Source organism: Ictidomys tridecemlineatus, chromosome 15, assembly GCF_052094955.1.
Source record: "Ictidomys tridecemlineatus isolate mIctTri1 chromosome 15, mIctTri1.hap1, whole genome shotgun sequence".
Taxonomy (NCBI): Eukaryota; Metazoa; Chordata; class Mammalia; order Rodentia; family Sciuridae; genus Ictidomys; species Ictidomys tridecemlineatus.
Window position 1 is genome coordinate 19,004,890 of NC_135491.1, and position 25,866 is coordinate 19,030,755.

The 25,866-nt window shown below is 46.1% G+C and overlaps 1 protein-coding gene across 3 annotated transcripts in view; it reads left to right on the plus strand.

Moving 5' to 3' along the window:
- Nucleotides 1-25,866, plus strand: part of Pepd (peptidase D) — a 115,917-nt gene that overhangs the window by 27,414 nt on the left and 62,637 nt on the right. For all 3 annotated transcript variants that reach the window (XM_078032170.1, XM_005330630.5, XM_078032171.1), the window contains 3 exons: nt 7,712-7,756; nt 20,502-20,577; nt 21,502-21,548. In XM_078032170.1, coding sequence (XP_077888296.1) covers nt 7,712-7,756; nt 20,502-20,577; nt 21,502-21,548 — 168 coding nt within the window. The remainder of the gene's footprint in view (nt 1-7,711; nt 7,757-20,501; nt 20,578-21,501; nt 21,549-25,866) is intronic.

The following is a 25,866-nucleotide window of genomic DNA, read 5'->3' on the forward strand; positions in this document are numbered from 1 at the left end:
TCTCCCTTCTCCTCTATCCCAAGGCAGGTGTGTCCCCTCCAGCCTCTTCTCTGGGCCTCACATCTCACCATTCTCTTGGTGTAACTTCACAACCAGGGGTTTTCCGCTGGGGAAGGATCCTTCACAGGTGCCCCCTACCTAGTGTCCCATGAGCACTGACTTGGGGCTCTGGCGTCTGCCTCCAGGTGCTCCTTGATCCTTCCTCCAGGAAGTCACCTCTCTATTCCTGGGCTCTGAGTATAGCTCAGTCCCCTGCCTCCCACCACCCAGATGGAGAATTGACCAGCACCTCAATTCTACCACTGCTCTAGGCTGGGAAGAGACCTTGTCCTTGAGGGCCACTGCGGCTCAGTGACCGCATTCACCTGCCTGCCGAGTGCCTCCAGCTGTTTGCTGGGGATAATAATAGACTATTTCCTAAGCAAGATGAATCTTGCTGTCGTCCTACTTTCCAGTTCTCAACTGCTGTGTCCCTAGTTGCCTCTCACTGCCCTAATGAAGCTCCTTATTCCTGGAATTTTTGCTTTTGACCCTATTAAACATCTCTGATGTACCTCCGTCTTGGATTTTTGTTGAACCTCCCACTTCAACAGAAGTTCAGGTTTGGCCTCTCAGTTTGTCCTGATGGGCCCTCTCAGGCTGCCTTTGCTTTTGCTCGCAGAGAGGAGGAGGCTAACTCCTTCCACTTGGGCTCAACCTTGGCCTCAGACCTCCCTTAGCTCCCAGGATCAGAGGTGATCAGCCCATAGCAGGAGGGCTCCAGGTCTCACAGTGGTAGGGATGGTAGAGGGTGGCATCAGAGGGAAGGGAGGCAGAGGCAGGGTGGGTGGTAGACACACAGGAGGCTAGAGAGCTGGGTCGGGGAGGGGAGCCCTGCAGTAAAGAGGACTTGAGACTTCTTCCTGTGGACTCTGGGTACCCAGGCTCCACAGAGCACCTGATTGCTGCACCCTGGGAACCATGTCAGATGTGATGGGTCTGTTAGCAGCTGAGGAGATGATAGATTTCAGGGCAGATTTTCCTGAGACAGAGAGGCTGACCATGAAGAGAAGAAATTGGTCTTTAGGGGGCCATGCTTTCTGAGTTGAGGGCCCCCCATTTTTTAGGTTTGATTTGCCTCACTTAATAGGGAAGCATCCCTGGCATGAGACAGTTCCCTTCCAGGCAGGCAGAGTCTGTGCCCAGGAGTCCTGCATGGGGACAGCAAGTTATAGACTGCATTTCATAGGCTGTCTGAGAGAGAAATATGGTCCCTGTTTTACATCAGCTGGTTATTCAGGATAAGCATATTTCTTATCTTTTGGCATGTACTTAAATTGCCTTGGATATTTGAAGACAATTGGTTACAAACTAATTCCATTTAAATAAGCAGTTAAATGTGAAATGCTGAATTTGGGGGTTGTTAATGTAGGAATATTAATATTCAAAGATGTGAATTTTAAAACCCAGGAAGTAGAGGGACATTATTAAAACTTGATGATTATAACAAAATGCCAATTTGTGGTTTGGGGACCTTGGCTTCTGGCTACTGTTAACTTGCATAACATTAATATTTAGGATTGGGTTTCAAATTCAATGGAAATCTCCATGAGGGGAGAACCTGCCCCACCCGCTAGCAGGGAGTAGAGTTGGGGGTCTGCCTCATGCATTGGGTTAGACCCTCCAGGGTTGAAACTAGAGACCCATGCAGGGAGTCAAGCCCACCCTGTTCACCCCTTCATTGCCTACCCCACATTTAGAGCATACCAGGAAATTACCGTCTTCTTCCAGGACATTCTTGCTTTCTTATGATCATTGGTGGGTTTTGTTGTTGATTTTATATAATTGATATACAGTCATCATAGAAAAATGCTGTTAGCACAGCACAAATATTCAAGTTTCATTATCCAGAATTAAAACTGTCAATACTGTCTTTTGAACTCTTCTCTACGCATCTGAATGTGTTTCCCTCAGTATGTTTTTGTGGCTGAATGTACATTTGTATATGTCCGTGTATGTACATAGGTTTATAGGAGTCTGTGTATATGTATCTGTTTATCTGGATCTGGGTCTTTGTGTATATCTGAATATATCCTTGTCCAAATGGGTGTGTGTGTCTGTGTTTGTTCACATGCTTCTAAGTATATGTAACTTAGTGTGTGTTTGTGTGTATAAACCTGTATCTATGTGTTTGGGCATATACAGTAGTCCCTGCTTTTTGTGGTTTTGCTTTTTGAGGTGTAAGTTAGCCATAGTCAACAGAGGGCCAAAAACATTAAATGACAAATTGTAGAAATAAACAATTCATAAGTTTTAAATTGTATGCCATTCTGAGTAGTAGCATGATCAAACCTTACACTTTCCTGCTCAGGACATGAGTCATCACTTTGTCCATTGTATCCATGTTATATATGCTACCCACCTATTAGTCACTTGGTAACTGTGTTGCTTATCAAATTGACTGTCATTGTATCTCAGTGTTTGTGTTCATTATTATTTTACTTAATAATGGCCCCAAAGAGCAAGAGTAATGATACTGGAATTTTTATTACTATCTTTTTGTATAATTGTTCTGCTTTATTATTAGTTATTATCAACTTCTTATGTATTTGATTTATAAATTAAACTTAATCATAGATGTATATGTATATATAGAAAAAACAGTATACATAGGATTCCATACTCCCTGTGGTTTCTGGTCTCCACAGAGACTGGGACTAGCGTCTATTGTGTGTATCTCAAGCATATGACTATTGTTTAGTATCTTTTCTAAGCATATGCCTGTCTTTGTGTCTGTGTGTGTGTCATTTTGTGCTGGGTTACTGCTGTTTATGTGTTTGTACGTGTGTGTGTACATATATATTGTGTAAAGTGAAATTTTGCTAGTTTGTCTGGCTGTCAGGTAGATTGGCCATTGCTTTTCCTAAGGTCAAGTGACATTTGGCAAAATGGGCAGCAGTGTCTGTGTTGTCGTCTTGATTTATGTTGTCTGCTACTCTGTTCTTCACCCTGAACTACCTTGCTGCCTCTAGTCTCTTTGATATTTCACAAGTAGGTCTTTGATTCTACAGCATTTAGGTTGACTTTGAATCAAGTAGTCCTGCTTATAGTCAGGAATCAGATCTGGGATCCTCTTCACCTGCTGGTTTGTGCTTGCCTTTCTCTTCCCCTCTCCCTGCTTCTTGGTCAGCTGTCTCAGCCAAGAGCAAGGCTGATGGCCTCACAACCATGGCATTACCTAGATGTTTTCAACACTAGTAGTGAGGCCATGGAAAGTCCCTGGCTTGCAGGTCAGGAGCTCAGAGCCTTGCATGTGCTTGCATGTGGTATCCCAACCTGAGATGGAGCAGGTCTTGAAGTCCAGAGAATTGAAGGCTTGCCAAGTCTCCTCTGCTGAGACTTCTACTTTATTGGGTCACATCATTTTCCCCCAGCTGTCTCTCCAATAGCTTGAGCTGTGGGTCACACATGGCTCTCCTGGGTCAGAGAGATGCCCTGACCTAATAATTTTTGTCTCCTGGGGTCATCTTTTCTGTTACGTTCATCTTATCCAAGAGCAGCTTTTGACATTTTTTTCATCTCCTGTTTTTTTTCATTAATTTGTGCTCTTTTAAATTTCCTCCTAATCTTTTTTTTGTTTTATTTGTTCTTTCTCTAGCTTTTTAGGAAGGAAGAAAGGGACATTGTTGGGATGGAAGTTTAGATTGTTGATTTTTTAATGTTCTTCTCTATTCATTTAGGACTATGAATTATCTTCTAAGAATTACTTTAGATGCATTTCACAGCTGATATTTTATATTTTTGTTTCTAGTTTCACTGTGATTTTGTCTTTGAACAGAGGGAATTTAAAATTTGTTGCTTAATTTCTAAACAACTTGAGATTATATATTTCCCTTTCTGTTACTGATTTCTAGTTTGATTCTGTGATCAATGAATATTCTTAGTATCTTATCCCTTTGAAATTTGTTTCAACTTCTAGCATATGATTGTTATGATATACACTTGTAGAGAGCATAGATTCTGTAGCTGTTGGAAGTGGTGTTCTGCATTGCCAATTGAGTCTGGTTGGTTAATTGTATTGCTCATGTCTTGTATATCTTTTCTGATTTTTCTGCTTGTTTTTATTACCATCAGAGGTATGTGACAATCTCAACCATGTTTGTGGATTTATCTATTTCTCCTTTCTGTTTTGTTAATTTTTATAAATCAGCTTTATTTAAGTAAAATTTGCATTATATAACTTTTACTATCGGCATAGTTCAGTAAGTTTTAAAAAACAATGTAATTGGGATGCAGTCCATGTACCTTACAACTTACCCATTTAAAGCGTGCAGTTAAGTGAGTTTTGTTTGTTTACAGAGTTGTGCAATGATCATCACAATCAATTTTAGAACATTTTCATCACCCAAAAAGAAACCCTGTGCTCATTTACAGTTCTCATTCCTCCATTCCTCTCACTCCAACATTCCTTTTACCCCGAGTCTCTATGGATTAACCTGCTCTGACATTTGATATAAATGAAATCATTCAGTATGTAATATTTTGTGTCTGGCTTCTTTCACCTGGAAAATATCAAACTTTATCCATATTATAGCGTGAATCCATACTTTGCTTATTTTTGTGGCTAAAAAAATTCTTTTTTTAATGAATATTTGCCACATCTTCTTTGTCCATTCATTAGATGATGAACACTTGAGTTGTGCCCACTGTTTGACCTTTATGAATATTGCCACTATGAATATGGATGTAAAAGTTTTTGTGTGAACATGTTTTTCAATTCTCCAGAAGTAGAATTATTGGGTCATGTGGTAGCCCTTTAACTTTTTGAAGAATTCCCAAATAATTTTTCAGAGCCACTGGACCAATTTATATTCCCAGCAGCAACGTATGAGGGCACTAGTTTCTCTACATGCTCGTCGGTACTTGTTATTGTCTGTTTTATTATAACCATGCAGATGGCCGTAAAGTAATATCTTGTGGTTTTTATTTGCATTTTCTTGAAGATTGATGATGAGCATCTTTGCTTGTGCTGTTTGGCAATTTGGTATATCTTCTTTGGATCAAATTTCTATTCAGACCCTTTACCCATTTCTTTCTTTTTTTGAATAGCGGGGATTGAACTCAGGGGCACTCGACCACTGGGCCATATCCCCAGCCCTATTTTGTATTTTATTTATAGACAGGGTCTCACTGAGCTGCTTAGCACATCATTTTTTTTTTTTTTTTTTTTGCTGAGACTGGCTTTGAACCTGCGATCCTCCTGTCTCAGCCTCCTGAGCTGCTGAGATTACATATGTGCACCACCCAGCTCCTTTACCCATTTCTTATTAAGGTGCTTTTTTTTTTTTTCTTTTAACTTGTTTTCAAAATCCTTTATTCTTTATTCTGGGTAGCAGCTCTTGATGATTCACAAAATTTTTTCCCATTGTGTAGGTTGTCATTTCAGTTTCTTGATAGTATCTTTGATACACAAAAATTTTAATTTTGATGAAGTCCAGTATCTATTTTCTTTGGCTTCTTATGCCTTAGGTATCATATCTAGGAAATCTAGTTCAAGGTCATAAAGATTTAAACCCATGTTTTCTTCTAGGAATTGTATAGTTTTAGTTCTTACATTTAGGTCTTTGATTCAGTGTGGTAAATTTTTTTTATGAGGTGTTAGTTAGGGACCCAACTTAATTCTTTTTCATTTGGATATCCAGTTGTTTCAGCATCACTTGAAAAGATTGTCTTCACATTTATTGGATTGTCAAAATCCAACTTGCCAAGGATAAATATTGAATAATTCTACATATATGAGGTTACTAAAGTAAGACAAAAAATAGAACAGCGGTTACCAGCGCTGGGGGAAAAGAGAAATGGGGGTGTTACTGCTTACTGGATGCAGAATTTTGGAATGGGATGCTGGACAGTTATGGAGATGTATAGTGGTGATGATTGTTCAACAATATGACAATGCCACTGAACTGTATACTTAAAAAAGTTAAAGTGACAATTTTTATGTGTTTTATCACAATAAAAAGGCCACTTTACCATTAATGGATGGATTTATTTTGGGACCTACAATTTTATTATGTTTATCTATATGCTTGTCTCTGTTAGATTTCTCTCTTTAACAAAATACCTGGGATGATCAACTTGCAAAGAGAGGTTTATTTTGGCTCAGAGTTTTAGATGCTCCTCTGCATGATTGATTGGCCCCTCTGCTTTTGGGTCTGCACATCACAGTGGGAGCATGTGGCAGAGCAGAACCACCCATCTCATGGCAACATAAAAGAGAGTGAGGAGTAGGGGAGACCAGGGACCCCATTGCCTTCTTTTGTGTTTGATATTTTTTCTTCCTTTTTTGTTTTTGTTTTTGTGGTTCTGGGGATTGAATCCAGGGCTTTGCACCTACTAAGCAAACACTGTACCACCCAGCTTTTATATATATATTTATTTCAATTTTGATTTTCTTATTTTCTGTATTTTTTAGTTATTTTCTTAGTCATTGCTCTAGAGATAACAATTGAAACTTTAAACATAAAAATCTAGTTTACATTAAAAGCAACTTAATTTCAATAGTATACAAAAACTTTGCCCTTATAGATTTCCATTTCCTCCCCCTCCTTTTTGCTAGTATTACATGTAATTTGCATCTTTGTGTATTTTGTGCGTATCAACAATTATTATTTTTTGCAGTTTTCTCTTAAGTCAGATGGGAGGAGAAAAGGACTTAGAAAAATACATTTGTCCTGTCTCTGTGTTTGCCTATATGGTTACCTTTATCAGTGTCCTTCTTTTCTTCATTTGAATTCAACTTATTCTCTGGTGCCCTTTCTTTGCAGTGAGAAGGATTCTTTTCACTGTTTCTCACAGGGTAGGTCTGCTAGTGATGAATTCTCTTGGTTTTTGTTATGTGAGATGTTTTAATTTTTTAGATTTGAAGCAGAGTCTTGCTAGATGTAGAATTCTTAGTTGGCAATGTTTTTTCTTTCAGCACTTTGAATGCATTATCCCACTGCCTTCTGCTCTCCATAGTTTCTGATGAGAAATTAGCCATTAATCTTATTGAGGATCCCGTGTATGTGATGAATTATTTTTCTCTGGCTGCTTTTAAGATACAGGTGTTCCTCACCTTACATTGAGGTGATATGCCAATAAACCCTTTGTAAAGTAAAAAAAAAAAAATTTAAGTTGAATCAATGTAAGTGTAGATACTCCTTGTTACGTCCTGATAAACCCATCATAAGTTAAAAAATTCTAAGTTGAACTATTGTAAGTTGGGGTCCATCTGTATTCTTTGTGTTTTCACAGTTTGAATATGATATGTCCAGGAGTGGATATATTTGAATTTATCTAACTTGGAGGTCATTGAGCTTTATGGATGTGTATGTAGGTTAATGTTTTATTTATTTATTTATTTTTAGTCAAGTTGGTGAAGTTTTCAGCCATTATTTTTTCAAATATTCTCTCTATTGCTTTCTGTGTTCTTTCTGATGCTTTCAATATGTTGGCTGCTTGACAGAAGCTCTGGTATCTGCATTGTGGGGGTGGAGGGGAAGCTGCACTTGGGGGATACACCTTGGGCTTCCCGGTCTGCTATAGGAACCGAATGGCAGGCCTTCTGCAGGCCAAGAAGTCTTGAAGTTCATTGGGGCCCTCTCTTGGTCATGGTGTGTGTGTATTAAATGAAGTACTTCTCAGTGTTAGACTACTGACCGAATGGGCTTTGTTTATTTTCTTTCTGTAGGTTCAATGTCAACAACACCATTCTTCACCCAGAGATTGTTGAGTGGTAAGTATGGTTGTGGGCAACTTGGCTTCTTGTTATGCTCAGTTCAAGGAGATAGGAGACCCTGCTGTTTCTACCCACCCAACTCAGAAAGCTGGTCCCTAGAACTTCCTCCTTTAGCCTTTTCTGTTTTTTAATTTTTCTTTTGGGGCGGTGTTGTTGTTGTTGTTGGTTGGTTGGTTTTTTTCAAAAGGGCATGAGTCACTTGAATATCAATTAAATTTCACTTAACATTTCTTCTATTTTTTGGTGTGTGTGTGCGTGTGTGTGTGCATTTTCTGAGGATGAACCCAGTCCCTTAGGCATGCCAGTGTTTTCAGAATTCTTCCATTATAAGCCAGACATACACAGCTCAGAGCGAAGGCAGGTAGTGCAGAGTACAGAAGTGAACATCACACACAGTGCCATGCCAGAAAGGTAAACATGTTTTCCTCCTGTTGCCCAGGTGTCCTGATAGCTGTGTCATTCCATTATACGTGTTCTTTTGTGGCTTCTTTCTTCCCTAGGCAGCCCTTTGCTGTAGCACACCTGGTTTTTGTTAGGTGCCTGGAGGTCAAGCCCTCTCAGGTTGGGCATGGCCTTTGTGGGCCCTGGCAGTGACCCTCCAATCTGATGTGCCATTGATTTTCTTCCTATGCCATCAAGGTGTTCTGCTATAGCAGCAAGGTATTCTTTCTCTGCTGTGTGACTGGACTTACTGTAAATGTAGAAGAGAGGTGAGGCAGGGCCTTTGCCACCTTGTCACTTACCTGTAAGATATGTAGACTTTTCGCTTCTGATCTTCCCAAATCTAATTGAAAGATGTAATTCATCTAAGCTTGGAGCTTGGGACCAACACCATGACCCAAGGATTAACAGAAATTGGCTGCTGGAGAGGGAGAGAGTGATCCAGGCCAAGGAGACATTAGCTCAGGGAACCAGAGAAAGGGTAGTCGCCTTGTGTGGCCATGGGGGCAGGGAGGTGCAGCCTAAGGGTGGTCAGAGAGGTGAGCTGTGACTAGGCCAGTCTTGGTGCCAGTTTTAACTCTGTCTTGAGAGAAATGGGAAACACAGGAAACCCCTGAAGGGTCGAAGCAGGAGAGTGTGGCATCAGGTTTGCCTTTCCAAAAACAATTCTGGCCTCTGACTGGAGACTCAGCTGTGGGGGAGAATGGGAACAGGTTGCCTGGGAGGAGGCTGTTATAGGGATCCAGGTGGCCATGGAAGGGGTGTGGTGACAGATGTGAGAGAAAAAGCAACTGCGTCGGGGACTCCTGGGAGGAACCAGCTGTGATGGTGGAGCGAAGGTGGCTGGGTTTTTGCCCTAAGCAGCGGGATCGTACTTCACTGAAATGGGGATGACTGGAAGGGGAGGCTGTGGCAAATTGGGATTTGCTTGGCATGTGTTGAGTCCACTGACCCTCCAGAGAAGCCAGGTGGGCTGACCTAGGTCTCTCAGCAGCCCCAGCCTGGTTTCTGTCATAGCCACACACTGTGAGGATAGGGGCTGTGACCTTCAAGTTCATGGCCAGTAACAAGTGCCTGGCCTCTCGGTAGCTTCCAACTTGGCAGAACAGGCCCACGTGCAACCATGTTGCCTCACTGTGACTTTCCCTTGCTTATAGTGGGGGCGCTTTGGAGCCTGTGACAGGGTTGTGCACTCCAGCATCTCCCTGAGGGATGCACCATTAGTTTGTCACTTTGGAGCAAGCTTGCTTTAATTCAAGTGACATTTCCAAGGCTCTGAGGTGGAATCTGCGTTCATAGAATACCTCTCAACTTTATTAAAGCGAGCAGCGGAAAGGACTTATTTGGCATTTGATGGCAGTAGAACGATTTCAGAAATGTCACATTGTCCTTGCTGCCTCAGGGGTGTGTTTTAATAGCACAGACCTTGGCCTCTGCAATGATGCAGCGGCTCTCCGTGGATCGGTTGCAGCCCCGAACATCGCCCTTGCCCTGTAAATGAGGAAGGGTTCGGGTAGAATGCTTCATTTCCTGGGGAGGGTGAGCTTTCCATGATGTTGCATCTGGGCTCCTGGATCTTGAATGCTCTCAGCACCCTCTCTTTCTATAGAGGGAAGCTGTTTGGGGGAAACTGTCAGCCCAGACACCTGAGTTCTAACCCCAGCATGTGACCCTCAGAATTTACTTAACTTTTTACAAGGCTTGGCTACTTCATCTGAAAAGTAGAACTGTAGTAACACCTAGCCCACCATGGGATGCGGAGACTCAACCAGCCTCCACTGCTCACCTACTAAGGAGGTGGATGGAGCAAGGATTGAATGAGAGCATGAGCCAAATGCTGGCTGCTGAGCCTCCCTGTGTGCAAGGGACTGTCCTGAGCACTGGACATGCCACCTGATTCATTTGGTATAGGTTCTTAGTTACTCCCATGCTACAGATGAGGAAACTGAGGCACAGGGAGTTTAGGGCCTTGTCCAGGCTGTTGGTTCTAGAACCTTGTGCAGCCCTTGCAGCTCAGGAGAGCCAGGACCTGACAGAATGCCAGCCTTTCTCCCTGTCCACTCCTGGTTATACTGGAAGTATAGGGTTCTTGGAGCCAGCAGAGTGGATTTTGGGCTGAGGCCAGGGTGTAGCAGGGCTGGAGAGCAGGGGATGTGTACAAAGCTTCCGTGGCACCCATGCATACCCAGCTCCAAGCTGGCTTGGGTTGTTCCCCGAGTCTGTCTGACTGGAAGGCAACAGCAGACTCCCAGCCTGGGGAAGCTCACTTTCTCATTTTTGTTTGGTTGTCATTCATTTCCTTTGTGTGACTGTTTTATTGTTTTCCATTCTCTCAAGCAGGGCCTTTTTGATTTCCTGTAAATTCCTCTATAATCATACTCTTCCCCACGAACATGAGATCATAACCGATCATTTCTTTTCTTGTGCTGGGTATTGCAGTTTGAATGTGTAGGTCAAAAGTTGAAATTTAATAAGAGCAGGCATCTCACTTCCATAATTTGGGCTGTGGTTCTACTTTGCAGTTTTGCAGATGATGAAATTGATCTGAAGGTAGGGTAGGAAATAAAAGATGAGGCCTTCATACCGTCTAATAGCTCAGTGCTTTGGGTTCTGGCTAAGTACCTCTGGAAGTGTCACAGAAGAGCAAGCGTATCAGCAATTGCCGTGTGCCTTCTTGGGTTTTAAGTGCGACTGTTCAATTGAGTCATACGCCGGTTTTAGAACTGTTAATTACACTGAGTGAAAGTGTCCTGCATGCATTAAACAGGCCGTGGGTAACAGATCTATTTCTGCTCCCCTGCCTTCTGTGAACACAAGAGATGGTAAGCCTCCAACGGCTTAGGGGCAAAGTGCCCCAGGACCCTACATTCTGAGTAACAAGTCCCAAGTTAGAAAAGTAGATGATGACCTACATTCTTGGTGCACATATGAAAGGTTTTTTAGTAGAGTTACTCATCTTTGTCTCCTAATAAATAGGCATTTAACCTTCCATTTGATGACAAAGTCAAATGGAAATTGGGATTTCCATGGCAGAGGGAGAATGAGTTATCATGAACCAGAAGGCAGGAGACGGGATGTGGGAACATCAAGATGTGGGATAGATAATCTAGGTGTGGAGTGAACCTCATTCACACTGGCCTGTCCTGGGCAAGGTCTCAGGTATACTGTGCTCAGAGTTGAGCTTGGCTCTAGTTCCTTGAGAGAATTATTGATTGAGCCTTCTGAAAGGTTGGTGTAATTCCACCCGACCCATTTCTTTTTAGTCTCTCCTATTGTTCTGAGATTTTATTCTTTGTATGGCTCCATCTTGGGATGTGGAAGGGATGGTTGTTGCTTGGGAGCGGAGGTGGCAGAGGGAGTCCTGTGGTATTGAACTCTTGCCCACCTGGATCCCACAGAACCATGCTATGTACATTTGTCTTCCAGGAGAGATGGAATTTCCAGGTCCTTCAAATGGGTTTAGTTCAGCACAGTGGCACTTTGATGCGCAGAGAGTGATTTTGGAAATACTTTATCCTGTCTCACTACTGTGTTAATCAGTGGAGCAATCAGACCTCAGTTAATTGATGTCTTAATCCTGGGTTTAATACCCAGAGGCAGTTTTGTGACCTGTGAATATTTAAGGGCCAAAAAGATTGTGCAAATAAATCTCTGCCTAATACAGTTTTTGTCATTTTTACCCAGTAGCAGGAAACTCTGGGCACAGGGTGGGGCAGGAGCCTTCACTCTCTCAACTTCCCTGTGTAGAGGTGGCCATCTTTCTGTTTTGAGTGCAGTGATGCTCCCAGGCATGGCCATGAACCCATGATTTGGCATGAAGCCCAGGGGTGCCCCTGGCTCCCAGCCTATACCGGGCACCTCCTTCCTATCTGGAAAGCCTCAGCCGCCTTCTTCCCCAGCTTCTTATGGGACATCTGTGTTGTCCTGTCCTGAGCTGTGGTCCTCTACTGTATCCTGGAGGAGGTGCCCTGGTCTTCTCATGGGGATATCAGCCTTATGAATCCTTGTATTTCCAACAGCCACTCCTCACCTCTGTGGACACACAAGGCTGGGACAGCATCCCTCTCTCAGGGATGGTGGGTCTACAGAACCTGGGAATCCTCCTTTCTCAGTCCTGTTTACTCAGGAGTGGCAGAATTAGCTTCATCAGATGGATCGGAACCAGGCAGTGTGCTGGGCAGTCTTATTTCTGCAGCAATCTTAACAGTGTCTGGGGCTTGTGTCTAAGAGATAACTGGGCTAGGAATGGTTCCTCTCTCCCTGGCGCCTGGGCGAGACTGCGGGCCCAGAGCCCCCAATGGATAATTGGTTAAGCCAGTACACACAGACGTCTGTTTGAGCTGGGATTAAGTTGGGCCGGCCCAAAGAACAACCGGGCCAGTTTTACCAGAGGACTGCCTTTGTGGAATAATTTGCCTGGGTTCTATTTGAATTCTTTTTCTTTTTAAAAGGAGACCCAAGGGCATGGGGGAGAAAGACCTGGGTAAACCGGCCAGAGGCCCAGTGTGTCACCTTTCCCAAAGTTAAATCACAAAAGAAAACAGGACTCCACCTCAAAGGCTGAAAACACATCATTGTGCTCAAGATCAGGTGTGGTGTGGGTCAAGGCTTCTTTCTCCTTGGGCTGGCGATATGCCTTCCTCTCATCTGCAGGAGGATGGAAGGAGGCAGTGGGGAGCCTGGGAGTGTGGGCTCCCGGGGGCTCTTTCAAGTCCCCTGCTGCCTCTTCTAGCCTTCATGCAGAGTTTGGGCTGCAGAGGCCCCCGGAGGCAGTACCTATGCTGCCTGGCCTGCGAGCTGCTGCTGGCCTGGGAGCTGTGCAGGATTCCACCTGACCTGATGAACTCCACTGAGGCCTTTAACTCTCCTTGATGGAGAGTTTCCAGCTGGGGTGCAAAGTCTGTATAGTGTGCCTGCTCTGGGCTACCGTGTTCTGGCACTGTGGGACCTTGCCCTTAGGGACTTTAGCCTTTTGGAAGAGACTTTAAAGAAATTAGAAGTGTGAGCGCTTTCTGAGGATTCCTATAGACTGCCCAGGGAGCCCAGAGAAGGGATTTAGCCTACAGTCAGGGTGGAGGAGACCCTCCCCACCTTGGGAAAGGAGTATTTCCAGGGGGAGCTGGAGGCAACTTAGCTGAAAGGGCAAGAGCAAGGTCCAGGCAGAGGAGGGAGGAGGCTGGAGACAGAGCAGTGGCGAGTGTTGGGAGCAGAAGGAGGGCCTGGAGAGCTTCAGGAGTCATGGCGTGGAGCTTTACCTTCATCCTGGGGACAACTAGAGGCCACTGAAAGATTGTCAGCAAGAGAAAGCTCGAGAAGATTTGCGTTTCCTCAGCATCCCCAGATGCTGTCTGGGAGCAGGCAGGGCCAGAGGCCGTCAGAGTGAGGTCCAGGTAAAGAGAAAGGGAGAATGGCAGCCCTTGGTCCTGGGTCAGATGTGGGGAGCCATGGATGGGCCAGAGGGAGGTGTCTGGGATGACATCCATGGCCGTTCAGCAGCAGGAGAATCATGGAGCTGGGACACAGTGGAAGTTGTCTCATGCAGGGCTCCAAGTACCAGGGGACTTCCAAGCTTTGAGGAGCAGGTGCAGAAGGCAAAGTGCAGAGGGAGGGAGAGAACAGGCCAAGTGGGCACCTGGGAGCCCTGTGATCTGGGCGGGGTGAGAGGAGGGTTGGCAGAGTGGCTGGGGCTGAAGATGGGAGGGAAGGAGGCGAGGTGGGAAATGAGAAAGGCTTGTCAGGAGGAGGGGGAGACAGGAGCCAGGAGGGGGTGCCAGGAGCCAGGAGGGGAGGGGTTTTCAGTGGAGCTGCTAGTTAAGAGGGGCAGGTGGTGGTGGGGCTTGGAGAAGGAGAGATGGGGAGGGAGGGAACGGGTATGCACATGCGTGTGTGTGTGTGTGTGTGTGCGTGCGCGCGCGTGCACGCATGCACCTGTGCCTCTGCCTGCCTGCCTGCCTGTCCCTGTCTCATGAGGAGGCCTCACTTCCCTCACAAGGGGAAGGAGACGATTTGTGGAGAGGGGGAAAGTCCTTAGTTCAAGGTGGAGTGGAGGCAGGGTTCATCATCTCCTGAGCAGGAGCCTGTGCATGGAGAGGGGCTGGAGGAGTAGAGAAGGTAGAGGAGTTGGGAGGAGGCTTCCTGCATGCTATGTAGCTGGGGGCCATGTGGGAGTCAGGTGTGGTGGCTGCCTGGGAGCTTGAGGGCTGTCTGCCCAGCCGTGCACTTCCTGGCAGCCATGGCTCTGCAGCCCTAGAGCAGGCATGGAGTGGGCTGGTTGGGCCCAGGAGAGGGCAGTGTTGGCAGGAGTGGTGGTTAGAGGGATGGGCCCACCACCCAGCCAAGGAGAGGGCCAGAGGGCCAGAGGTGGGCATGGCCTGGACCTGGTTCCATCCATGTTGTCACTCTGGCCATCACTATCTTTGATAAAGGTCCTCTCCCTGTGGAGGGTGCAGTAAGGTTACCCTGTAAGTGGATTTGGATCTTAAGAACCCAAGCTGCTCATTGAGTCCTATACATTTGAATCCTATATGCCTATCTGTACCCTCCTGCTCTAGGGAATAGGGACCAGGATTCTGATCCCCAGGTGGGACAGCAGCTAGCACCCTGCCCTAGAATCAGGCTGCGTTCTGATGACGGAGAGCACACTGCCAGGCTGTGGGTCTGCCGCCTCAGGAAAGGGTGTTCCTTTTGTGAAAGTCCCTCTGGGCCTGTGTGTCTGTTTTTCCGCCTGACCTGGAAGGTTTTATAGTCTTTGGGAGGCAGTGGCATGCTGCAAGATGCCTTTCTCATTTTGCAGTGACAAATGGCTGTCTGAGCCATCTGTGTGGCGTCATTGGAGACAGTGTGAGTCAGTGGCTGCTTCTGTGAAGTCCCCGGGGGCTGGCTGGCTGTGATGGAGGTGGGGAGCCGCCCGTCCAGATCTCACAGAGCCCCTTGTCTGCCCTGCTGTCCTCATCTGCCCGAGGCCAGCTCATGGGCTCTCTGGTTGACTGAGGAGAATGGACAGGGTACCCTCTGGCCAGAGGGGAGGGGTTTGTCACTCGGGCTTTTCTGATCTTGATGATGCTTGAATGTCCCCTTTTGGGAGAAGGAAAGGTAATTACAAGGGATCTTGGAGAAGGTGGGTCATCTTTAGCAAAGGAGCAGAGCTGACCAGGAGGGGGATACACCTAGAACCTTTGGCCTCTCTCCAGGACCCTTTGATGGCAGGTCAGCTCTGCATTACAGGCCTCTGTACTGGGACCATCTCCTGCCAAGCTTGGGTCCCTGTGGTTCGGCTCCATAGCATCTGGACTTCCCCTCGCAGCAGCCCTTTCCCACTTTGTAACTGTGGATTTCCTTGTAAGGCATATCTCCTGAGTCTCAGAGCCCCACCAGAGAAGGAGGGGTTTGCCTTACTCCTCACCAGTGCCAGGAACACCAAACTGACACTTCCTTAACAGAAAGGTGAAATGAGTGAATGGATATTCATTTGCCATTATGGCAGCACCTTATTAAAGGTTTTAGTATTATCAAAGCAATATGTGCATTTATTAGAAAGCCCCACTAGTGCAGAATCAGAACAGGGCCGGTAGATTAAAATCAAGCCACCGACTCTGCCTTCTTGACACCTCTTTACCCTGCTCACTTTTAATGGTATGATTATTTCCTTTGCCGGTTCCCCTTGTCATCTTGTAGTGCACTTGATCCTCCTTTATATATTGCTCTTTGAACTCTCCATATCATCTTGCCCTCCCCCCAGATCAGCCGAAGCTGTGGGGAGGGTCCCTGAGGCCTTTTCTGCATTGTATCTCCAGTCCCCTGCCTTCACCTCCTGATCTTTTACAATTCTTATCATTTTCATTGTGTTTATGTGATCAGTAAATCTTATGTGTTTTTTTTGGGAAAAGTTAAAGGTAAAAACAACAAAAACCCATAAACCAGACTTTTATTGTTGTCACCATAGTTGTGGCCTCTGCAGAGCTGAGGAGTGTACCAGGATAGCAGCTTCTGTTTGAGTCCAGCATCACCATCCCAGGTCCTCCTAGCATCAAGGACATATAGATTATTTTCTTATGTAATAATCAGTTATAGAAAAATGAAACTCCATATTTTATGCTGTTTGGAGTATTTTTTTAATTAAAAAACTTTTCATTAAACAAAAGCAGCAAAGGTACATTGTTGAAAATTAGGAAATATGGCCAGAGCTTGGGAAGGGTGCTAGGGAAGGAGGGATGGTGAGAGGATGATTGATGGATCCAGGGGTGGGATAAGAGGAGTAACTTCCAATGTTCTAAAGCACAGGGGGTAACAACAGCAATTAGTTGAATATTTCAAAATAGCTACTAGAGAGGATTTTGAGTGTCCCCAACACAAAGAAATGATATATATCTGAGGTCATAGATATGCCAATTACTCTGATCCGATCATCAGACACTGTATACATGGATTGAGATTTAAGGTCATACCCCATAAATACATAAATTATTGTTTCAATTAAATGTTAATTTAAAAGATATCCCTAACTGTCCTTGACACATTCATTTTCCATGTCTTATTCAGTTATTTTCATTATTTGCCCATGATATTGACTATATAAGTTAGCTTTCTATTGCTGCAGCAAAATACCTGAGATAATCAACTTATAAAGAGGAAAGATTTATTTTTGCTTATTGTTTCAGAGATTTCAGTTCTTGGTCACCTGGCCCCCATCACTTTGGGCCTGTGGCGAGGCAGAACATCATGGTGGATAGATGTGGTGAAGGAAAGCTGTTCCCCTCATGGCCAGAGGGCTGGGCCCGCAAGATCCCCTTCAGGGGCATCAACTTCCTCCAAGTAGGCCTCACTTCTTAAATGCTCCATCACCTCCCAAAGGCCACCATGCCGCAGTCCAGCTGCAACAAAATAGCCGGGGGGGTGACGAATAACTTGTGTACGTTGATACAGCGGGAGTAGGAGCCGTTTATTATAGGACAACAGAGGTATTTATACATTTTGTACAGCTTATCTTAATTAGCATAAACTAGATACATCAGTCAACCAATAAGGAAACTCCATACTTAATGGCTCGCTTTTGTTATTTCTCAAACCATTCCCTCTGGCATTTTGCCAGGCACCATCCAGACTTGTTTACGAACTCTAATATTTCTCTGGCAAAATACCAGGTGTTATTTTGACTTGTTTACAGACCTTAACACCACCAAGCCTTTAATATATAATCTTTGGGGACATTCAGATCCTAACTACTTACTGAAAAGGCTGGTTGTGCTGCAGGATGTCCTGCCTTCTGGATTTGTATAGTGATTCCCTTTCGATGTCCTTAGCTAGTTCTTCTGTGCCCAAATGTCTTAGAAACTGAATGTTAGACCTAAAGCTTTACAAGTTTAAAATATTTGGTAGACTACATTCTAGGTGATGGTATTTCCTGTTGCACCACATTAGGACCCAAATAATATGGAGCTGACCTGCCATCGATGATGCTGGATTGACTGCTGTGTCACATTTCCTGCCTGGGACTGGAAAGTAACCTGCATGGTGTTATTTTGGTTCCACACAAATCAATGTGGCTTCTATATATATTTCCTGGAGTTCTATTTGCCTTCCCCATATCACTAAGAGTTTTAAGCTTCTTATTGATTTTACGTGTGGAAATGAATCCATTCCATTCTGAGAGCCACATATCTAATTTCTGATTGCTTTCCAGGCTTGCCATCCTGCATGTCCTGGGCTTTTATTTAATTATACTTTGGGGCCAACTCTACTTTCTAAAAATATCCCTTTATATCATCTCATCCTCTTAATTGATTTGTTCTTTCTCTCTCCCTACCCTTTCCCTCTCTCTCCCCACCCTTTCCCTCTCTCTCCCCACCCTTTCCCTTTGTGCTGGGGTAAATTCTTAAATATCTTCCCCATTTCTGAATTTTTGAACTTCTGAAAAGGACTCTCTTTCTTTTGCATTTGATTAGTAAATTATTGGATTTAAAGTTCAATATATTTACATGCAGCTAAAGAAAAGGGAGTCAGTGAGGCAGAATAGATCCTGCACTTTTAAAAATAAATTTAGTTGTAGATGGACACAATACCTTTTATTTATTTGCTTTTTATGTGGTGCTGAGAATTGAACCTAGGGCTCTACACGTGCTAGGTGAGCATCTACCACTGAGCCACAACTCCAGCCCGGGTCCTGCACTTTTGATCTTATTTTAGCTGTTTCAGTTTCTTATCTGTGAAATGGGGATGGTGATGTTTTCCAGGCAGGGATCCCCAGGGAGCTGGGTCTCTGAGATAAATAGGCAGAAAACATGCGGAGGCGTGCTCTTGGGATCAGCACGTGTGGCAGAGAGAAGAAGCAGGATGGGCCTGTATTGCAGTCCCAAACCCCCTCAGCTGATCCCGAAGGGAGCTTTGGAGCTGGAGCGACCCAGCAGAGATGTCCCTAGTTGAAGCAAAAAGCTGGGTCTTTGTTCCCTCCATTGAATCAAGGAGACCTCCAGAGAGGACTGGTTGGCCGCCAGCGTCCTCAGCAGCTGGGGGATGAGTGCGTTGGCCCTGCAGGGGTGAGTTGGGCATTACAGCCAGTGTTCATGGCCATTCCCAGAGTCTGCAAGGAACAGGCCCCCAGTAAATGGCAGTCTAAAAAGAAGGGAGGCTGTGTTTGTTTTCTGAGATTTGTCTAGCTTCGTAGGCCTGTTGTAAACATTGGGAGATACAGTTAGCCTGCATATCCGTGGGTTCTAACCATCCACAGGTTCAACCAGATGCAATAGGGAAAAAAATCCAGAAGCTTTCAGAAAGCAAGACTCAGATTTGCCATTCACTGAGCACCATTTGAATTCACATGAATTAAGTGATGTCTCTCACCCCTTCACAGATCCTCAGCTTCTCTCCAGCACTCGTTCCTGACCTTTGTGGTCAGGTCTGTACCTTTGCAAATGCTGTGTAAATAGTTGAAAAGTTTATGCACATCCTCTGTGAATGGCCAAAGCGTCTCTCGGATTACTTATAATACCTAATACAATGTAAATGCTATGTAATAGCTGTTATACTGTATCCATTAGGGAATAATGACAAGAAAAAAGAGTCTGTACAGGTTCAGAATAGACACAACTATATAGGCCTAACTGCAGAGTAGGCGAAAAGCAAATACTACACCATTTCACTTAAGGGACCCAGAATCTGTGGGGATTCCAGGCCATGCCCCCTCAGATACCACCTTTTGAGGGGAATCAGGCAACCTGCCTAAGGGTGGCTTTGAGGTGGGCAGTGTGGCCAAGGCAGCATCTCTTTGTTTATGTCACAGACACTCACAGAGCGCTGGCGAGTGCCTGGCACTGCCCTCGGTACATAGAAAATGCAACGCTGAATTCTCACAACACCCTATGAGAGGAGCACATTGTCATCCCCACTTCACAGTCGAGGAAACGAGCACAGAGTGAGGAGCTCAGCCGCACAGCTGGGGAGGGGTGCAGTTGGAGTAGGAGCTCAGGGTCTGTCTCTGGACCAGTGCCCTTAGTGACTTACATGCCTGTGGATGTGGCATTGTGCACAGGGGTAGAAGATGACGATCTGTGTGAGTCTCACTTGGGGATGAGGCTAAGTGCAAGGACCAGACACCTAACACACTTGGGCACATTGCCGTGAGTTTGTTGTGAGGGCCCTGGGCATCCCCCAGAGCCAGTTGCTGGAGACACAGCGGGGTCTCTGGTCTTGCCTCTCTTGCCCTGCATATGCCCATTCTCCCCTTCATTGCTGCCTCGCTCCTCTTGTCTACCCCAGTCTCCTGCTTCTCTCTGTAGACCAGCTATTTCCACATCTGTACCTGTACACACAGGCCGAAAATGGCTGCAGTCCCCCTGATGTCTCCCACTGCCTGACCTGGGCTGCCCCAGGGACAGGTGGGTAGGGAGAAACAAGTGTTCTCTGCAGCCAGCTAGGCAGAGCCCTGGGAGGTGGCGCCTTAAGGTTAAAGTCCCACCCCCTCGCCATAGGGAATTTATTCCCCTTCCATGGGGGAGGAAACAGGCTCAGAGAGGCAGGGTGTGTCTGGCTGTAGAGGCTGGGCTTCTTCCACTGCCGACAGTGGCTTTGGGTTCTGGTCATGGGCCTTCCTGCCCAGGGCTGGTGTTGGAACAAGATGGGCAACTGCTGTTCTCCCCTCCAGGGATTTTCTTCTAGGCCACTCTGGGTAACTTGTCACTCCTGGGGCGTGGGGCTCCCCCTCTGGTCCTGTGCAGCCACAGGCAGGCAGAGTGTGGTGGATCTTCCTGGAAGGGTCCAGTCTGGGCTGGAGGTCACTGACTTGCTACTTTCTTTTTCTCCCCTGAAGCCGAGTGTTCAAGACAGACATGGAGCTGGAAGTTTTGCGCTACACCAATCGAATCTCCAGCGAGGCCCACCGGGAGGTGAGTTAGGTGGTTGAGCAGGCTGCACTGCTGTGTGTGCGCTTAGAAAACCACGTGGAAGCTCACAGCCCCCGCTCTAGTCCCTGAGGACCTGTGACAGGCAGGAAGTTTTGCACAGAATGATTCTTTTCCCTAGTGGGCAGAGCCCAGTGACAGGAGAGGTTCTGCCCTGGCTCCTCCCATTAAGGCGGCCACCTTGGTGAGAGGGAACGCTAGTCCTCAGGGAGTTTTGCAAAAAAATTCCCAACTATGGGAGGGTAGAGCTGCCCTTCCTGGCATCTTGGCACTTCCCGGCTTCTTTCTTTTGTTCTTAACAAGATTCCAGCACATTTATTACCATTGCCCACTTTCTGAAAACATCTTCATATGGTTGTTTTTCACACTTCCCAATTGATAGAGAAACAAGACCAAATAAGGAAGTGCATCTTTTGAAGGATGTTCAGGGTGCTGGGCCAGCCCAGGGCCTGCTTAGTGTCGCAGCTTCATGTTCGGAAAAAAGCAGGGTGATTGATGGACTGCGTGATCTCTTGTACAGGCGATTTTCTCCATTTTATGAAAGTCAAGCAAAGGAAACCTTTCAGAGATCATCTTCATAGTCTTCTCGGCATTAGGAATTCACCAAACATACCTCAGCCAAACCTTTGCTGTCTTCAGTTTTGCTCGCCACCTCCCAGCTGTGGCTCAGAGCGTGGCGCTGATCCGCTTCCCAATGGAAGTACTCCACAGTGGTATAAATAAACTGCATGGATTTTGGAGCCCTTAAAAGTCCAATTTGTCACATTTCTGCACCACTGTGTGCACGTATCATTCTCCCCCCTTTCTCTAAAGAAGAGCTTCTTTTGAAAAAAATGCTATACATTATTTATAAGGCCGGGTTACTTATCTGCCTAATACAAATGTCTTTGCTTAATATCCATCCTCCAGGTAATGAAGGCTGTAAAAGTGGGAATGAAAGAATATGAGATGGAAAGGTAAGCTGCGTCTCTCTGGGTAAAGATTAAAATGTAAAAAGTGGTAATTTATGTTCCCTGAGCGAGTAACAGATGAGGCGCCGCAGCGTTGTGCACAGACCGGGCGGGGATTACGAGCAGGCTTTGGGGTCCTGGGCAGAGATTATTTCTCTCCCGACTGTGGCTACCTCCGTAGCTCTTGGCAGAGTGTTTGATGGTAATGGTCCTTCATTACTTTTCAGGGTGGTTTAGTGCCCATCATTCTACTCTTGGACTTTGTTTCTGCAATTTGCAGGAAACTTTACCAAATAGCTGCTATTGTGACTCTAAAAGCTGCTAGTAAAACAGCTTGCCATTTTTATGTGTAAACACTGCCATTATGTCTGCTGTGCTTGGGCGACTGGGTCGAGGGATGGTTAAGTGGCTCATAAAGCGCTCTGGAGAGCTCCATTGGCCTTTGGCTTCAATTAGGCCTGCAGTGAGCCCATGTCCTGGGGAACTTCCTGGGGCTGCCCAGCTATGGAGGTGTGGCTGGTCAGCTCAGCCCTGCTCCAAGACCCCTGTGACCAAGGAGTTGGTATTCTGCTGCCCAGGGATTGTGGAAGCCCTTGACTCAGATCCAGGCTACCCGCGTGGCTCCCTTCCCACCCATGTTCTGGGTCTCCCACCAGTGATTGCACTGCCCAGAACCTCTGGGGAGGGGACCTTGAAGAACTGCTAGTCCCTCTAGGGGACTAGGGTTTCTCTCCCATGACTGGTCTTGGAAGAGCTGCCCCTTCCCCACCTTGCAGAGCCCAGGTCTGGCTCAGGTGCCCTCAGGGGCTGCCCTGTGCAGAGCTGGCTCAGGGGGATGCTGGTTCTGCATTGCTCTCTGCGACGGTTTGGATGTGGTTTGTCCCTCAGGGGCTCATGTACTGGAAGTTTTGTCTTCAGTATAGTGATGTGAGAGGTGGAAGGACCTTTAAGAGGTGGGCCCTAGTGAGAGGCCCTTGGGTCATTGGGGGCCCTGCTTCAGGGGAATTAAGGTGGTTCTTGTGGGATCCTGAGTTAGTTATTAAAGTGGGAGCCTGACCCCACACAGTTCTCTGGTTTCCTCTGTCAAGTGTGATCTTTTGCTCTTGCTAATGCTCCTGCAATGATGTCATCCATAGTTTACCCTCTCCAATGGCCAAACCAAGGTTACCTGATGTTGAAATTTCAGCCTCTGAAGCTGTGAGCTAAACACACCTCTTTTCTTTATGAAGTAGCCATCCTCTGGTATTTTTGTTATAGTAAAAATCAACAGGCTAATATATCCTCCTAGCCCCTCTGGCCTGCCTGTTGCATCAGTGTAGCAGGGCTAAGGTATGGGTAGGACTGCAATGGCTGAGTGGACATTTATGTTCATTGTGGCTGTGGCTTGGGGACGAGGTCTTCTTCAGTGTCTAACCTGAAAGGAGACTGCATCACAGTCTCTGTGGTCTAATTCCCAGGATCCCAGCCCCCTTGAGTATCTGAGATGGGAAGAGTACTGTGCCCCAGGGAGGTGGCTGGGCATTGGGACCCTCAGACTGGCATTGCCCCAGAAACCTGTTCCCAAATCAGTTGACTCATAGCGACCCATAGCTGATGCCTCAAATAAAAATAACCAAGAAATTGGAGCAAGAGTAGCTTACCGCAGTGTGGGGCCGACTCTGTGCTGCACACGGCAGCCTTGTGCCCTGAGCTGCAGGAGGTCCAGCTCTGGAGTGGCTTCTGAAAGGGTCCTTGAGCCACCTCCTCTGTGGTATCCCAGAGCCCCACCCTGCTGCAGCCTGCGGACAGGCTCCAGTGCTCCCCCTTCCCCGCTACCCTCACAAGGCCCCCGACCTTGGTAATGGAGGAGGTCTTTTTTTTCCTCTTACTGAGAAATTTCAAATTTCTAAAAAATAGAATAATATAATGAACCCCAGAGTCTCCACAGGTCTTTTGTCTTATGTTTCATTTTGTTTTGTTTTGCTGGAGTATTTTAAAAATGAGTCTCAAATATCATGTCATTTCACTTGTAGATACTTCAGGAGGTGTCTCAATTGACAAGGATATTTTTCTCTTTATATAACCACCCTGCCATTATCGCATCTAAGTAAATTAACAGTATAGTTGGTCCTCCGTGTCTGAGTGTTCGGCATCACAGGTTTAACCAACCGTGAATTGAAAATATTTGTTTAAAATCCTGCATTTGCACTGAACATGTACAGACTCTTGTCATTATTCTCTAAGTCACCTAGTACAGCAACTGTTTACATCATGCTGGATAGTATGAAGAACCTGGAGATGATTTAAAGTGTATGGAGGGATATGTGTAGTTTATATGCAAATACGGTGCCCATAAGGGATTTAGTATCTAAGGATGTTTTGGTTTCCAAGAGAGTCCCCAAACCAACACCCCCTAGATTCAGAAAGACAAATGTAATTCCGGAATAGTATCAATACCCTAGTCTCACCCCTCCCTGCCATCCCTACAGGGTCCCTGGGTTGGCCCTGCTGGTTCCTCCTCTGTGGACCAGGGGGCCTGAAACTGGAGGCTGTAGCCACTGAGCATGCCTGGAGACCATGGCCAATAGCAGCTTCCCAGAGGGTGCTGAGTGGAGGGACTTGGTGTGATGGGCCAGTTGTGCTCACTGCTGTGTACCTGCTGTGTGGCCGCACCCACCTGTGGCTAGTCCTGGGAATCCAGGGGGTGCCTGTGTCCAGTGGGAGCCATCTGGTCATGGGTCCCTGAGAGCTTAGAATTGAGAGGCAACATCTCCAGGGAAAAGTAGAAGGTGGGAACTAAGGGTGTCCCGAAGGTTGTGGGAAGACCCTTGTCCACAGATGCCATCATATCCCCTCTGATGTGTGGGGGCATCTGCAGTCTTGAGGTGGGCAGACTCTTCCTGCCTGAGCTCCCTCCCCCAGGCTTGTCTCTCTGTCACTGTCCAGGTCACTGCAGCACAGTGTGTAGCCCAGATCCTTGGGAGCCTGGGGGCTTCGTAGGAGCCACATCTCATCTATTGTGCCATGTCTCGCCCACCACTGGCGTCAGGAAATGTGTGTGGGTTTGATGGATAAAAAAGGTCCTGGGCTATTTTTCTGCCATCCTCTGTGCCACTAGGGACTTCAGAATTCTCCTCTTGATTAGTGGAGGAAGTCTTTTAAAACAGGAAGTGTTGGTTGCCCAGGGGACATGGCCCTTTTAACACAGGCTGGGCTGCTGCCTGGAAAGGTTGGGGCGGCCAGTCTGCTGTGCAGACTGAGGACTCACCGGGTTGAAAGGAAGCGAGCTGCTCTTTTGTGCAAGTTGCTGGCACCCTGCACAAATGGTGGGCATCCCTAAAACCTGCTGGACCTGCTGCCCCAGCCCCACAGAGGGACATCTGGCCGGAAGGACAGGGAAATCCTGCAAGTCAGTTTGGAAGCAGAGGCGGAAGGCTGGGGACACCACAGGACAATTGTGCTCATACTTGAGCCAGGAAACCCAGTTCTAAGCCTCATTTTTTTTTTTTTTTAATTATCAAAGATTTGTTATACAGTCTTGCAGGCATGTTAAAAAAAAAAAAAAGAAGTAAGCGAGCTGATGGCATTTATAAGATACCTCCTCCTCCGTGCTGTGCCTGTGAGTGAGGTTTCAGAGGAAATGAAAATCATTTTCCGAAATTGAGGTGTAGTAAATTGTGTTAAACCAATAAGACATTAATGTTTGGGCAAATCGGGCTCTAACAGCATCTGACTGCAGGCCCAATCAGGCAGTCCATTTTACCGCCTCATATTATTTAATGTTAGTGGCGTAACCAGCTTGTAGCGGGCTGGCACCGGGCTGGCAGCTGAATCAATTACCTGCAAACACTAATTTAGAGCATGCTCAATTGGCTGTGTAAGCAGGTCCCTGCTCACATTTGCCACAAGGAGATTAATAACTTGATGTTTTTGACAGCCTGGGACCTTAATTGGAATTATGCTGTCTCTCTCTCCAAGCCACGAGTAGGTTGTTCGGGCCCCTTTTGTGACAGTTTGGGACTGGGGGTGTTGTGAAAGTCATTTAAAAGACAGAGGTTCTGTGATGTGCCGTGGTGTTGGTGTGGCCTGTCCTCCTCCCCTGGCTGGGTTTTCCTTGGCAAACACTTGGCCCATCTGAAGACCCTCGGCCAGGCCTGGGTTTTTCTGAGCTCTTCAGTTACAGGCAGCAGCCCACAGTAGTAGCTTCCTGTTTTCTTTGAGTCTTTTGTTAATGAAGAACTTGGCCTCGCAGTGCAGTCTTTTTTTTTTTTTTTAATTAAAGGTCTTATTGCTTTTTCCTGCCCTTTGGACAGATGGAGTGACTCACAATTCTGTGTTCACTGCG